A 15,549-nucleotide genomic window follows, 5' to 3' on the forward strand; every position below is an offset into this window, starting at 1 on the left:
AGTAAAATCTAAGGGAGGGGTAGCCATATTATTGTCCAAACGTCTTAATTACTCTGTTATACATTCATCTCATGATTCACAGGGACGCTGGGTTACAGTCACCCTAGAAATTAATACAGTCCGATATACTTTCTTCACTGTATATGGTCCCAATATTCCTGACTCTGACTTTTTCAATTCTTTAGCTAAAGAATTAGCCACAATATCCACTGACCATTATATTATGGGTGGGGACTGGAATATAGTACTTGATGCTCATCTAGATAGGAGATCCCAATCTACTTACCGTCCTCCTCCTACGGTTTCTATCCTCAAACACATTATTCACTCATATGGACTAAGGGATGTTTGGCGTCTTTATCATCCAAAGGATCTTGAATATACTTTTTGGTCTGCACCTCACGCCTCTGCCATGAGACTAGATTATTATCTCCTATCTCATTCTTTATTGGATAGTATTCGTTCTACTTCCATCATTTCATGCCCACTCTCTGACCATTCTGGTGTCATTGTCTCTTTTTCTTTAGCCGCTTCTTCACCTCCCAAGCCGGTCTGGCGCCTTAATACGGCCTTACTTTCAGATACAGACTTTATATCCCAGGTTGATAATTGGACGGCGGAATACTTTACACATAATGATACCCGGGAATTATCATTTCACATTGTATGGGATGCTTATAAAGCATATCTGAGAGGTCGAATTATAGGGTACTCAGCGCACTTAAACAAAAAGAGGAAAAGTGAACTCACTAATCTGGACACTCAAATAAAACAACTAGAGACTGAATATCATGTGTCTCCCTCTGCTCCTGCTTTACTTCAGCTGCGCAAGCTTAAATTTCAGTATAACTCCATACTATCAGAACGAGCTGGTGTACTACTGGTGAAAGAGGGAGCCCTTTATTATGAACATCGTAACAAAGCGGGGAAAATGTTGGCCAATTACCTTAAGCAGAAGAAAAGGGCAGGCTGCATAAGGGCTCTTAAACCAGCGGCATCTATTATCACAGATCCAAATGACATAACAAATTCTTTTAGGTCTTTTTATGAGCACTTATATAATTCGGGTGTAGATCCTTCTGAGGATGATTTTGACGATTTTTTCAAGGGTATGTCTCCTCCTGCTTTACCATCTCAGCTGTTAGAAAAGTTAAATAATCAGATAACTGAAGCGGAGATTGGTGAGGCCATTGACGGTTTAAAATCTGGCAAGGCGCCGGGTGGAGATGGGCTCTCACTGGGATTTTATAAAGTCTTTAGGAAAATTGTGATTCCTAAACTATCAGCCTTATACTCTAATTTTTTGGATAACAACTCAGGTGGAGGTACTTTTGTTGAAGCAGATATAGTAGTTTTCCCCAAACCGGGGCGTGATCCCATGCTTCCAAAAAATTATAGACCCATATCACTACTCAATTATGATTGTAAAATATATGCAAAACTTCTTGCAGACAGACTTGCTAGTGTCCTCCCTTTGCTTATACATCCTACTCAATGTGGCTTTGTGAAGGGTAGACTGACAGCAGATAATTCTAGAGTTTTTTGTCATATATTACAGGCTGCTCGCAATGTTACCACTCCGACATGCGTGATGTCTTTAGACGCAGAAAAAGCTTTTGATTATGTGGAATGGAAATACTTATTTTACACGCTAAGATGGTTTCAACTGGGTCAGGATTTCATAGATATGATCCATATACTTTATACAAATCCTAGGGCCAGATTGAATGTGGATGGTTATCTTTCTTCCTACTTCCTCATCAGCGCGTGGAGGCAGCGAGGGCGGGCAGCGGCTGAGGAAACAGGAGAGGCAAAGGGAGAGGAGAGGAGGCGTTTTTCCTTTTTTTTCAGGTCGGAGGAGGAGGCAGGGGCTAGCGACAGAGCGGAACGGGTAGCGAGAGGTAGCTCCGCCCACCCGTGCCGCGTCACAGCAGCGTCGGTGCCTGGACTCCCCCCCCTAAAAGGAGGGGCCAGCGGCGCTAAGGCTCATCAGCGCGTGGAGGCAGCGAGGGCGGGCAGCGGCTGAGGAAACAGGAGAGGCAAAGGGAGAGGAGAGGAGGCGTTTTTCCTTTTTTTTCAGGTCGGAGGAGGAGGCAGGGGCTAGCGACAGAGCGGAACGGGTAGCGAGAGGTAGCTCCGCCCACCCGTGCCGCGTCACAGCAGCGTCGGTGCCTGGACTCCCCCCCTTAAAAGGAGGGGCCAGCGGCGCTAAGGCTCATCAGCGCGTGGAGGCAGCGAGGGCGGGCAGCGGCTGAGGAAACAGGAGAGGCAAAGGGAGAGGAGAGGAGGCGTTTTTCCTTTTTTTTCAGGTCGGAGGAGGAGGCAGGGGCTAGCGACAGAGCGGAACGGGTAGCGAGAGGTAGCTCCGCCCACCCGTGCCGCGTCACAGCAGCGTCGGTGCCTGGACTCCCCCCCTTAAAAGGAGGGGCCAGCGGCGCTAAGGCTCATCAGCGCGTGGAGGCAGCGAGGGCGGGCAGCGGCTGAGGAAACAGGAGAGGCAAAGGGAGAGGAGAGGAGGCGTTTTTCCTTTTTTTTCAGGTCGGAGGAGGAGGCAGGGGCTAGCGACAGAGCGGAACGGGTAGCGAGAGGTAGCTCCGCCCACCCGTGCCGCGTCACAGCAGCGTCGGTGCCTGGACTCCCCCCCTTAAAAGGAGGGGCCAGCGGCGCTAAGGCTCATCAGCGCGTGGAGGCAGCGAGGGCGGGCAGCGGCTGAGGAAACAGGAGAGGCAAAGGGAGAGGAGAGGAGGCGTTTTTCCTTTTTTTTCAGGTCGGAGGAGGAGGCAGGGGCTAGCGACAGAGCGGAACGGGTAGCGAGAGGTAGCTCCGCCCACCCGTGCCGCGTCACAGCAGCGTCGGTGCCTGGACTCCCCCCCTTAAAAGGAGGGGCCAGCGGCGCTAAGGCTCATCAGCGCGTGGAGGCAGCGAGGGCGGGCAGCGGCTGAGGAAACAGGAGAGGCAAAGGGAGAGGAGAGGAGGCGTTTTTCCTTTTTTTTCAGGTCGGAGGAGGAGGCAGGGGCTAGCGACAGAGCGGAACGGGTAGCGAGAGGTAGCTCCGCCCACCCGTGCCGCGTCACAGCAGCGTCGGTGCCTGGACTCCCCCCCTTAAAAGGAGGGGCCAGCGGCGCTAAGGCTCATCAGCGCGTGGAGGCAGCGAGGGCGGGCAGCGGCTGAGGAAACAGGAGAGGCAAAGGGAGAGGAGAGGAGGCGTTTTTCCTTTTTTTTCAGGTCGGAGGAGGAGGCAGGGGCTAGCGACAGAGCGGAACGGGTAGCGAGAGGTAGCTCCGCCCACCCGTGCCGCGTCACAGCAGCGTCGGTGCCTGGACTCCCCCCCTTAAAAGGAGGGGCCAGCGGCGCTAAGGCTCATCAGCGCGTGGAGGCAGCGAGGGCGGGCAGCGGCTGAGGAAACAGGAGAGGCAAAGGGAGAGGAGAGGAGGCGTTTTTCCTTTTTTTTCAGGTCGGAGGAGGAGGCAGGGGCTAGCGACAGAGCGGAACGGGTAGCGAGAGGTAGCTCCGCCCACCCGTGCCGCGTCACAGCAGCGTCGGTGCCTGGACTCCCCCCCTTAAAAGGAGGGGCCAGCGGCGCTAAGGCTCATCAGCGCGTGGAGGCAGCGAGGGCGGGCAGCGGCTGAGGAAACAGGAGAGGCAAAGGGAGAGGAGAGGAGGCGTTTTTCCTTTTTTTTCAGGTCGGAGGAGGAGGCAGGGGCTAGCGACAGAGCGGAACGGGTAGCGAGAGGTAGCTCCGCCCACCCGTGCCGCGTCACAGCAGCGTCGGTGCCTGGACTCCCCCCCTTAAAAGGAGGGGCCAGCGGCGCTAAGGCTCATCAGCGCGTGGAGGCAGCGAGGGCGGGCAGCGGCTGAGGAAACAGGAGAGGCAAAGGGAGAGGAGAGGAGGCGTTTTTCCTTTTTTTTCAGGTCGGAGGAGGAGGCAGGGGCTAGCGACAGAGCGGAACGGGTAGCGAGAGGTAGCTCCGCCCACCCGTGCCGCGTCACAGCAGCGTCGGTGCCTGGACTCCCCCCCTTAAAAGGAGGGGCCAGCGGCGCTAAGGCTCATCAGCGCGTGGAGGCAGCGAGGGCGGGCAGCGGCTGAGGAAACAGGAGAGGCAAAGGGAGAGGAGAGGAGGCGTTTTTCCTTTTTTTTCAGGTCGGAGGAGGAGGCAGGGGCTAGCGACAGAGCGGAACGGGTAGCGAGAGGTAGCTCCGCCCACCCGTGCCGCGTCACAGCAGCGTCGGTGCCTGGACTCCCCCCCTTAAAAGGAGGGGCCAGCGGCGCTAAGGCTCATCAGCGCGTGGAGGCAGCGAGGGCGGGCAGCGGCTGAGGAAACAGGAGAGGCAAAGGGAGAGGAGAGGAGGCGTTTTTCCTTTTTTTTCAGGTCGGAGGAGGAGGCAGGGGCTAGCGACAGAGCGGAACGGGTAGCGAGAGGTAGCTCCGCCCACCCGTGCCGCGTCACAGCAGCGTCGGTGCCTGGACTCCCCCCCTTAAAAGGAGGGGCCAGCGGCGCTAAGGCTCATCAGCGCGTGGAGGCAGCGAGGGCGGGCAGCGGCTGAGGAAACAGGAGAGGCAAAGGGAGAGGAGAGGAGGCGTTTTTCCTTTTTTTTCAGGTCGGAGGAGGAGGCAGGGGCTAGCGACAGAGCGGAACGGGTAGCGAGAGGTAGCTCCGCCCACCCGTGCCGCGTCACAGCAGCGTCGGTGCCTGGACTCCCCCCCCTAAAAGGAGGGGCCAGCGGCGCTAAGGCTCATCAGCGCGTGGAGGCAGCGAGGGCGGGCAGCGGCTGAGGAAACAGGAGAGGCAAAGGGAGAGGAGAGGAGGCGTTTTTCCTTTTTTTTCAGGTCGGAGGAGGAGGCAGGGGCTATTCTCCACTTATCACTCTTTCTCTCTCTCTACTTTTTCAGATAACTGCACAGGCACCGCTCCCAAATCACCGAGGCTACAGGAATGGAGGCTACAGGAACCCAGGGGAGCTACCCAGTTTTCTGCATCGAGTGCCATATGTATGACTACCTCCCCTCCGGGAGGCAGGTATACATTTGCAATCGATGTCAGGAACTGGATAGCCTGAAGAAGGAGGTCGGGAGACTGCAGGTTCGAGTACAAGAACTGGAGGGACTGTGCACCCTGGAAGAACAGTGCTGGACAACCGTGGACACCGCTAGAGAGAGCCACATCGCAGAACAAGTTAGGGAGCTCGAGAAATTCATTGAGGAGGCCTGCAGGAGGGTAGGGGCACAGGACCACCAACACACCAGGAGGGAACCGACAGTTGGACGACAGGAATCACCAGACACCATCGAACTAGGACCTTGCGGAGGACCTGGGCAGGCAGAGGAGGAGGAGATCCATCAGAGCCAGGAGAAAGGACTAGCGAACTGCGCAGATGACACAGACCTGAGACCAGGGGCGGAGACACAGCAGAGCCCAGAGGAAGGACAAACGGACTACATATATGACACTGATCTGAGACCAGAGAGACAGTTGAAGAAGGGGAGATCGGCTATCGTGGTCGGGGACTCAATCCTGAGAGGAGTAGACAGTCATATAGCCGGAGGGAGAGAGGACAGACTGGTAACATGTCTCCCGGGGGCAAGAACAAAAGACATCATCAACAATATCGAGAGGATCCTGGAGGGAGCCGAGACGGAGGAGACAGCAGTAGTGATCCACATCGGAACCAACGACATCAGCAGGAGAAACTTCAACAGGACTACACTAACTGACCAGTTCAGGACCCTGGGGAGGAAACTGAGACTAAGGACAAGGAAGATAGCCTTCTCAGAGATCCTGCCAGTACCGAGAGCGGACACAAAGAGACAGAGCGAACTACAATCAATTAACTTTTGGCTGAGGAGATGGTGCGAGGAGGAGGGCTTCCACTTTGTTAGGAACTGGACTACCTTCTTGGGGAAGAACAAGCTATACAGAAGAGATGGACTGCACCTTAGCACAGCTGGGACGAGGATGCTGGCACGCAACGTCCAGAACGTCATAGACTTGGCTTTAAACTGAGAAGAAGGGGAAAGCCGATAGTCGACCTGACCTCGACACATCGGACATCAGTACTTGACAAAGGTACTGAACTGGGACAGTGCAAAAGAGGACTCGGGTCTGAGGGTGTATGGGTTGAAAAAGGACCTAAAGACGCATTGCAGGGATCGAGGGCACAAATGGACCAGGTAAGCGGCACCAACACAGAACAACAGGAAACAGAGGGGCAAAGTCATTGTGAAAAAGAGCCCAGGACTGAGTGGGAATTAGGAGAGCAGGAGGTGCAGGGGAAACAGGCAGAGGACGTCACAAACACACAACAGGAGGAGGACGAAGCTCAGGGGCTGGCAAACCATGAGGGAAACTGCAGGAATACCAAAGCACAAGGGAAACAAAGAGAGAGAACAAAAAACTGGGTCTTAAACTGCCTATACACAAATGCTAGGAGCCTGAGGGCCAAAATGGGAGAACTGGAAATCACAGCCAGCAATAAGGACCTAGACATAATTGGAGTCACAGAAACGTGGTGGACTGAGGACAATCAATGGGATGTGGCCATACCAGGGTACAAACTATACAGGAGAGACAGGACACATAAAAAGGGTGGAGGAATAGCGCTGTACATAAAAGACTCCATACCATCAGCCAGAACGGAAACAACAGTACGGGCGGATGGCCTGGAATCACTATGGGTTAAGCTACAGGGAGGAGCAGGAGCAGACATTAAACTGGGTCTGTACTACCGCCCACCTGGACAACCGGAAGAAATCGACCAGGAGATGGAGGCTGAACTGAAGCAGGTATGCAGAAGCGGAAATGTGGTGGTGATGGGGGACTTCAACCATCCTGGGATAGACTGGAGTATTGGGCACTCAAACTGCGCAAGAGAAACAAAATTCATAGAAGTCACGAGGGACTGTTTCATGGAGCAGCTGGTCACGGAACCAACAAGGGGCGATGCCACTCTTGACCTAATCTTCAACGGACTAGGGGGGACAGCAAAGGAGGTGGCGGTATTACCCCCACTAGGTAACAGCGATCACAACATGATCCAGTGCAGGCTTGAAATTGGATCATCAAAGGGGAAAAGAACCACAACGACGGCACTCAACTTCAAAAAAGGAAATTATGATGCCATGAGAAAAATGGTGGGAAAGAAGCTCAAAAGCAACATAGGGAAGACGGAATCCGTAGAAAAGGCCTGGACCTTATTCAAGGAGACTGTGCACGAAGCACAAAGCATATGCATCCCCAAGTTCAGAAAAGGGTGCAAAAAAAATAGAACAAAAAACCCAGTGTGGATAACAAGTGCAGTAAAGAAGGCGATAAGCGACAAGAAAGCATCGTTCAGAAAATGGAAAAAAGACCAAACAGAGGAGAACCAAAAAGGGCACAAAGAACACCAGAAAGAGTGTCACCGAGTGGTTAGAAAAGCAAAAAGAGAATACGAAGAGAGACTGGCAAAGGAAGCAACAAACTTCAAGTCGTTCTTCAGATACGTCAAGGGGAAGCAACCGGCGAGAGAAGAAGTGGGACCATTGGACGATGGAGACAGAAAGGGAGTTGTAAAAGAAGAGAAAGAGATAGCTGACAGGTTAAATGAGTTCTTCACGTCAGTCTTCACGATGGAGAATATAACCACCATTCCGGAACCCGAGGAGATCGTAATAGGAGACCAAGACGATAAGCTGGTCGATTTAGAGGTAAGCCAAGAGGATGTACTCAAGCAGATCGACAGACTAAAGAGCGACAAATCGCCGGGTCCGGATGGCATTCACCCAAGGGTACTCAAGGAACTAAAAGACGTAATAGCGGAGCCACTTCGACAGATATGCAACCTATCCTTAAAAACCGGAGAGATCCCGGAGGATTGGAAAATAGCAAATGTCACGCCCATCTTCAAGAAGGGCGCAAGGGGGGACCCGGGAAACTACAGGCCGGTGAGCCTGACCTCAGTCCCGGGAAAGATGATGGAGGCACTGATTAAAGACAGCATCTATGAGCACATCGAAAAAAATGGGCAGCTAAATCCGAGTCAACATGGCTTCTGTAAGGGTAGGTCATGCCTCACAAACTTATTGTACTTCTTTGAGGGAGTGAACAGCCAGGTGGATAAAGGGGAATCTATAGACATCATTTACCTTGATTTCCAAAAAGCCTTCGACAAGGTGCCACATGAGAGACTGCTTAAAAAGATATGGAACCACGGGGTACAAGGGGAGGTCCACCGATGGATCAAAAACTGGCTGGCAAACAGGAAGCAGAGGGTTGGCGTAAAGGGCCACTACTCAGACTGGAAAGGGGTCACGAGCGGAGTTCCGCAGGGGTCGGTGCTGGGACCACTCTTGTTCAATATCTACATAAATGACCTAGAGGCGGGAACTAAGTGTGAAGTCATTAAATTTGCAGATGACACCAAACTATACAGCAGGGCTCAAACCAAGGAAGACTGCGAGGATCTCCAAAAGGATCTAACGCAGCTGGAAAAGTGGGCCGAAAAGTGGCAGATGAGCTTCAACGTGGGGAAATGCAAGGTCATGCACGTGGGGAAAAAGAACCCGATGTTCACATACAAAATGGGGGGAACATCACTAGGGGTTAGTAACCTGGAGAGAGACCTGGGAGTGATGGTAGACGCAACACTGAAGGCATCGGCGCAATGCGCCACAGCCTCTAGGAAAGCAAACAGAATGCTGGGTATCATTAAGAAGGGTATTACGACCAGGACGAAGGAAGTCATCATGCCGCTGTATCGTGCAATGGTACGGCCGCATCTGGAGTACTGTGTCCAGTACTGGTCACCGTACCTCAAGAAAGACATGGCGGTACTTGAGGGAGTACAAAGAAGAGCAACCAAACTGATAAAGGGAATGGAAAATCTCCCATATTCTGACAGATTGAAGCAGTTGGGACTTTTCTCCCTGGAAAAGCGAAGACTTAGAGGAGACATGATAGAAACCTTCAAGATCCTGAAGGGCATAGAAAAAGTAGACAGGGACAGATTTTTCAAATTAAGGGGCACCACAAGTACAAGGGGGCACTTGGAGAAATTGAAAGGGGACAGGTTTAGAACAAACGCTAGGAAGTTCTTCTTCACTCAGAGGGTAGTGGACACATGGAACGCGCTTCCAGAGGCTGTTGTAGACAAGAAAACATTAAATGGTTTCAAAGAAGGTTTGGATAGATTCCTAGAAGAAAAAGGGATTGGGGGGTATAGATAGGTATAGACCATTGCTCAGGCAATGGGCCTGATGGGCCGCCGCGGGAGCGGACCGCTGAGCAGGATGGACCTATGGTCTGCCTCAGCGGAGGCAACTTCTTATGTTCTTATGTTCTTATGTTCTTATGTTCTCCTTATTTAGGGGAACTAGACAAGGATGCCCTTTGTCGCCCCTCCTATTCAATCTGGCCCTGGAACCCTTGTTGCGCAGACTGGATTCTGACCCAGCCTTCACAGGTATAATGATAGGACCCAATGAAGTGCGCTTATCGGCCTTTGCTGACGACGTACTCTTGTATGTATCCAACCCTACTGAATCATTGCCGGCGATACTCGATCTTCTCTCCAGTTTTGGTCGTCTTTCGGGATATACCATCAACTGGGATAAGACTGAAGTGCTACCTCTGAACCTATACTGTACACAAGATATGATTGCACCGTATGGTCTTACGTGGTGTTCCACGACTCTTAAATATTTAGGAATTCAATTTTGTAATACCTGGCAAGATACGGTTGATCATAATAGCAAACTCCTGATCTCCAAGCTTCACACCATTTGTCAGCAGTGGTCCCCTTTGCACTTGACGTGGTGGGGTAGATTGGAGACCATACGAATGATGGTGACTCCCCAAATATTATATGTGCTTCAAATGTTACCATTGCCGTTACCACCTACCTTATTCAAACAGATTGACCGTATTTTGACCAAGTTTTTATGGTCTGGAAAGCCCTCCCGTATAGCTCTATCCACCCTCAAGAAACCATATTCTCTGGGAGGAGTTAATTTCCCTCAATATAGTCGATATGCTACGGCAGCAATCTTGAGGGGTGCTAGCATATGGGCTATATCTCCCACCAGTGCTATTGTTCCTTACTGGTACCAGCTAGAGAGAGACCTAATACTACCATATACCTTACATGAAGCCATCTATTCTAAAACTATTACATGTTTTACCAAATGGGAGGTTTTGCACACCACCCAAAAGGCAGTTCTGGCCTTGGGTTCTACTCTAAAGCATCCGATATATACCACTATCTTTTCTAATATTTGGGGTAACCCTAACATTGTTGTTGGATCAAATATGGTGCATTGGATGTCTTGGATCAATGCGGGTATATGGCATATACGAGACATTCTGATCAAGAAAACCTTAATGTCTTTCACTCAACTACAGTACAAGTATAACTTACCTTCTCATCAGGCTTACAGATACCTCCAATTGCGTCACAGTATGTATGCGGCATTTGGATCTACTTTAGAGCGTCTGCTGGGGAGTTCTTTCCCTACGACCAAATTACTAAATACTTGGAGCACTAAACCTCATTTGATGTCAAGGATTTATGATATAATACAAAGTGCTGATCCAGATACTTCCCTATCGATCCAGCGACAGTGGTCCCAGGATCTTAATCTTCCTGTATCCGAACAACACTGGCTGCAGATGTGGAGTTACTGTAACAGACCGATACACTCGGCGTCTCTCAGACAATCTTTATTTTTTGTTCTTCATAAATCGATCTGGACTCCTGTCAAGCATCATCGAGCTTCCCCAACTGCTTCTAACAAATGTTGGCGGTGCAAGACCCATCTGGGAACTTTCCAGCATATGCTCTTTGATTGTCATATTGCCTCTACATTTTGGTCTGAGGTGGGGGCAATAATTGGTCGAATTTTCTCTCTATCTCCGAAGATGACTTATTGCCAGGTAATATTAAGATCTACCTTACTGGATCCTCCACTTTCTCGCCCATGTTCCGTTCTCTATGATATTCTTATGGGACTAGCCATTAAGACAATTCTTCTTCACTGGAAATGTACCTCATCAATCCCAACGACTCAGTGGTGGAATATGGTACTTTTGTGCTATAAATATGAATTACGATTGGCTGAGTGTAGAGGCTCCCAAAGATCATTCCATGACATCTGGTCTCCACTACAATACTACTGTGATTTCGTTGCTTAATATGCCTGTATACCATCATACCATAATTCCTGTTGATGCTAGGAATTGTACCATCTTATTGTAACATCATATGTGTCGTGTTGCTCTGCTGCTGCTCTTATTGTTGCTTATTTATTTATTTTGCTGTATGTTTCTGTTGTTCTTACTTTCTTTAATAAAAAGATTTGACTTTAAAAAATAAATGATCTAGAAACAGGGACGAAGTGTGAGATAATAAAATTTGCGGACGATACAAAAATATTTAGTGGAGCTGGAACTAAAGAGGAATGCGAAGAATTACAAAGGGACTTAAACAAACTGGGGGAATGGGCGGCGAGATGGCAGATGAAGTTCAACGTTGAGAAATGTAAAGTATTGCATGTGGGAAGCAGAAACCCAAGGTACAACTATACGATAGGAGGGATTTTATTGAATGAGAGTACCCAAGAAAGGGACTTGGGGGTAATGGTGGACATGACAATGAAGCCGACGGCACAGTGCGCAGCGGCCGCTAAGAAAGCAAATAGAATGCTAGGTATAATCAAGAAGGGTATTACAACCAGGACAAAGGAAGTTATCCTGCCGTTGTATCGGGTGATGGTGCGCCCGCATCTGGAATACTGCGTCCAATATTGGTCACCGTACCTTAAGAAGGATATGGCGTTACTCGAGAGGGTTCAGAGGAGAGCGACACGTCTGATAAAAGGGATGGAAAACCTTTCATACGCTGAGAGATTGGAGAAACTGGGTCTCTTTTCCCTGGAGAAGAGGAGACTTAGAGGGGATATGATAGAGACTTATAAGATCACGAAGGGCATTGAGGGAGTAGAGAGGGACAGATTCTTCAAACTTTCTAAAAATAAAAGAACAAGAGGGCACTCGGAAAAGTTGAAAGGGGACAGATTCAAAACGAATGCTAGGAAGTTCTTCTTTACCCAACGAGTGGTGGACAACTGGAATGCGCTTCCAGAGGGTGTAATAGGGCAGAGTACAGTACTGGGGTTTAAGAAAGGATTGGACAATTTCCTGCTGGAAAAGGGGATAGAAGGGTATAAATAGAGGATTACTGCACAGGTCCTGGACCTGTTGGGCCACCGCGTGAGCGAACTTCTGGGCATGATGGACCTCAGGTCTGACCCAGCAGAGGCATTGCTTATGTTCTTATATCCCCTCTCTCCCGTCTTTCTTCCAGAATATACATATTAAGTTCCCCAAGTCTGCCCCCATACGATTTATGACAAAGACCACTAACCAATTCTGTAGCAGCCCTCTGGACCGACTCCATCCTATATATATATATCTTTCTGAAGGTGCAGTCTCCAAAACTGCACAGAATTCCAAATGGGGCCTCACCAGAGACTTATACAGCGTCATTATCCCCTCTCTTTTCCCACTGGTCAGTCCTCTCCTTATGCACCCAAGCATTTTCCTGGCTTTGACCGTTGCCTTTTCTACCTGTTTTGGCACCCCAAGATCACCAGACACAAATCACCCCTAAGACCTACTCTTCTTCCGTGCACAGGAATATTTACTTCACATCCTATACTATACTGTTCTAGATTTTTGCAGCTCAAGTGCATGACCTTACATTTTTTAGTATTAAATCTTAGTTACCAATTACCAAGCCATTCTTCAAGCTTCGCCAGATCCCACCTCATGTTATCCACACCCTTTGGGGTGTCTACCCTACTACAGAGCTTGACGTCATCTGCAAAAAGACAAACTTTGCCAGACAGATGTTAAAACAGAGCTGGCCCAAGGACAGATCCCTGTGGCACTCCACTAACAAAATCCTTTTCCTCCGAGCAAATTCCATTTACGACAACCCTTTGTATCCTTCCACTTAACCAGCTTTTAATCCAGTTTGCCACTTTAGGATCCATACCACATGCATTCAGTTTATTTATCAATCACCTATGTGGCACCGTGTCAAATGCTTTGCTAAAGTATATTACATCTAGCACCCCTCCCATATACAATTGTTTGGTCACCCAGTCAAAGAAATCAGATTCATCTGAGAAGACCTGTCTCTCCTAAAACCATGTTGCCTTGGGTTCTGCATCCATTTGATTCTAGAAATTTCTCTGTCCTCCGCTTAAGAAGCATTTCCATAAGTTTGCTCGCTACCGAGGTCAGACTAACCGGCCTGTAGTTCCCAACTTCTTCCTTACTTCCGCTCTTGTGCAGAGGGTCCACATCTGCTCTTCTCCAGTCCTCCAGGACCACACCAGACTCTAAAGAAGCATTGAAAAAATGAGAAAATAGAGCTGCCAAAACCTCTTGGAGATTCCCCGAGTACCCTTGGATGTTTCCTGTTAGGCCACATCACTTTGTCTATTTTAAATTTAGCTGACTCCACAACAAACACTGTCTTTTGAGAATCTTCCCCGATCTACTAAACATCCATTCCCATTTGTGCTAGTATTCAATAAATTTAAAGTACGCAGACACACAAACATGAAGGTGGCTAAAAGTCAAATGGCCCATCCAGTCTGTTCAACCACAGCATCTACTGTGTCCTCCTCCTCTCCCTAAGAGATTCCACATGCCTGTCCCATGTTTTCTTTAACTTAGACACAGTCTATCTCCATCACCTCTACCAGGAGACTATTCCATGCATCTACCACCCTTTCTGGAAAAAAAAAAAATTATTGGATTACTCCCAAACCTATCACCTCTTAACTTCATCCTATGCCCTCTCGGTCCAGGGCTTCCTTTAATAAGAAAGATATTTTCCTCATGTGCATTTATGCTCTGTAGGTATTTAAACATTCATATCATATCTCCTCTATCCCGTCTTTCCTCCAAAGTATACATATTGAGATCTTTAAATTTGTCCCCATACGTCATATGATGAAGACCACAGACCATTTTAGTAGCCTTCCTCTGGACAGACTTCATCCTGTTTATATCTTTTTGAAGGTGTGGTCTCCAGAATTATACACAATATTCTAAATGAGGTCTCACAAGAGTCTTACACAGGGGCATCAATACCTCCTTTTTCCTACTGCCCATACCTCTCCCTATGCACCCTACCATCCTTCTAGCTTTCACCGTTGCCTTTTCAACCTGTTTGGCCACCTTTAGATCATCACATACTATTACACCCCAGTTCCGCTCCTCTTTTGTGCACAGTTCTTCACCCCTCCCCATATAAATTGTACCATTCCCTTGAGTTTTTGCAGCTCAAATGCATGGAATGTTGCTACTTTGGGGGGGGTTTGCCAGGTACTAGTGACCTGGATTGGTCAACATGAGAATGGGCTACTGGGCTAGATGGACCATTGGTCTGACCCAGTAAAGCTATTCTTATGTTCTTATGACTTTGCATTTCTTAGCATTAAATCTTAGCTGCCAAATTTCACACCATCTTCAAGCTTTGCTAAGTCCTTCCTCATGTTTTTCACACCACAAAGAGGTGAATGTGACCTTCAGCAATATCGCTTACAAAAATGTTAAAAGAACAGGGTCAAAAACCAAAACTTGAGGCACACCTCTGGTAACATCCCTTTCCTCAGAGAGATCTCCATTGACCATTACTCTCTGTTGCCTTCCACTCAACCAGTTCCTGATCCAGTTCATCACTTTGGGGCCCATCCCAAGGGCACCCAGTTTATTTATTAGATGCCTGTGTGGAATACTGTCAAAGGCTTTGCTAAAATCTAAATACACCTCTTCTAGCATATATTTTATGCATGCAGTTAGAAAATTATCCCTCTCCTCAAGTGTATTTTCAGAAATGATAACCCCCTACATCAAAATGTATCAGGAAGATTAGCCTTGGACTTACTTTTCTATTTCCAGTGCAGCTACTTTCCTCTTCTCATACAGTTTGTCATTCAGGGCACGTACTATATTGGGTGTAAGTGGTGAAAAATCCTTCTCAGTGTTCATCTTCTTGACAGGAAGTCTCCTTTGCACACTCTACCTATATAGTTTATTTAATGTTCCACTCCAGCTGAAAATATGCATCACCATCAGGGCCAGTCCCAGGAGTGTGCGACTGTGTCTCAGAACTTGGCACACAGTGCCAATCACTGCTGCCAGATCTAAAATACAATATGAGTACTATTATTATTTTATTAAATATTATTGTACACTGTAAATATAGAAAATATACATTGTAAACATACAGCAAAATAAACAAAATGGTTAAGTAATTCTACAATTGTGTGTCATCTTAAAAGAGTATTTCTGAGGCCTGTGTGTTGCAAAGCAATGCTGAAGGTTTCCAGTTCAATGCCCAATTAGACTATGGACATCTTAAGTGACCCAGGAAGTGGAACATGACACAAGAAGTCCTTGCTACCACTCAATGGTTACTCTTAATGGTCAAATTCAGAGCCCATGATTACAAGGTTTTGAAACGCTCCCTGGTGTATAGCCTTTGGCCCAGGCCTGTTGC

General features: G+C 48.6%; 1 protein-coding gene across 5 annotated transcripts in view; it reads right to left on the minus strand.

Moving 5' to 3' along the window:
- Positions 1-15,549, minus strand: part of VAC14 (VAC14 component of PIKFYVE complex) — a 419,381-nt gene that overhangs the window by 386,797 nt on the left and 17,035 nt on the right. For all 5 annotated transcript variants that reach the window (XM_033943353.1, XM_033943355.1, XM_033943354.1 and 2 more), the window contains exon 2: positions 14,935-15,193. In XM_033943353.1, the coding sequence (XP_033799244.1) occupies positions 14,935-15,038 (104 nt within the window). In that variant the 5' untranslated portion in view covers positions 15,039-15,193. The remainder of the gene's footprint in view (positions 1-14,934; positions 15,194-15,549) is intronic.

This window comes from Geotrypetes seraphini, chromosome 4, assembly GCF_902459505.1.
Source record: "Geotrypetes seraphini chromosome 4, aGeoSer1.1, whole genome shotgun sequence".
NCBI classification, from domain to species: Eukaryota; Metazoa; Chordata; class Amphibia; order Gymnophiona; family Dermophiidae; genus Geotrypetes; species Geotrypetes seraphini.